Source organism: Myotis davidii, unplaced genomic scaffold (assembly GCF_000327345.1).
Source record: "Myotis davidii unplaced genomic scaffold, ASM32734v1 scaffold96, whole genome shotgun sequence".
Classification (NCBI taxonomy): Eukaryota; Metazoa; Chordata; class Mammalia; order Chiroptera; family Vespertilionidae; genus Myotis; species Myotis davidii.
In genome coordinates, this window is record NW_006289416.1 from 1,205,757 (window position 1) to 1,206,604 (window position 848).

An 848-nucleotide genomic window follows, 5' to 3' on the forward strand; every position below is an offset into this window, starting at 1 on the left:
GGTTTTGGCAAAAGTGGAAAAAAAAAAAAAAAAGCTAAAAATGAAAATCCCATTATACCTGAAATATTCTTGTCCTTTTGGCTTACTGAAAAGTAAATTAATTTTGAAAGTAAACTTTTCTTTGTCTTTATAAATTATAGGCCAGCAAATGGGGGGAAAAAAAAAAACTTGACATTCTCAGAAAGGCATCATATAATTTAATCCTCCTCATTTAATCAGTATTTCACTTTAGCTATTTTTATATCTTGTTTGTTATATAACTGAAAGCCCCAGAGCTGGGATATAGCGACGCCAGAACTTCTAAGGGGAATCTACTTTGTAACTCTTTAGTGAGGTGGTTCCATTGACTGGGTCTACTAGTTCACCTGGTGTCCATCACTGGTTGCATAGTCACTATCTCAGCTCTTCCATTCATGTTAAGGATGTTTCAACCCCCGCCCTCCCCGCGCGGCGTGGACCTGAACTTGAACCTTCAGGCCAAAGCTGCTGCCCCTTCGCCCCCCTTGGAACCGGAGGACCCGCCCCCCGCCAGGCTGGGCTCGCCCAGCTCCCAGTCCGAGGACCTATCCTGCAGCCATGAAGGCTACAGCCCCCTGCGGGAGGCCGGCACCTCCTTGGAGTCGGTTGTGGACGCAGGAACCGGTAAAAGTCCGGACTGTGAGGCCACCGCCGCCCAGGGCGCGGAGGAGCAGAGCCCTCCAGAGACCGTCCGGGATGATGCCAGCCAAGGGCCACCCAGGGACCAGCCACCCCAGCCAGTGCAGAGGCCGTTTACAAACCAGGAGAAACTCTTCATGATTTCCCGGTCTCACGCCCCGGGGGTAGAGGTCGGAGAACTGGAAAGTAAT

At 50.1% G+C, this 848-nt stretch overlaps 1 protein-coding gene across 1 annotated transcript in view; it reads left to right on the forward strand.

Annotated features, from left to right (window-relative positions):
• The window catches only part of TMEM200C (transmembrane protein 200C), an 11,208-nt gene that overhangs the window by 1,625 nt on the left and 8,735 nt on the right, over positions 1 to 848 (forward strand). The window contains exons 3-4 of the mRNA XM_015562674.1: positions 141 to 144; positions 361 to 843. Coding sequence (XP_015418160.1) covers positions 141 to 144; positions 361 to 843 — 487 coding nt within the window. The remainder of the gene's footprint in view (positions 1 to 140; positions 145 to 360; positions 844 to 848) is intronic.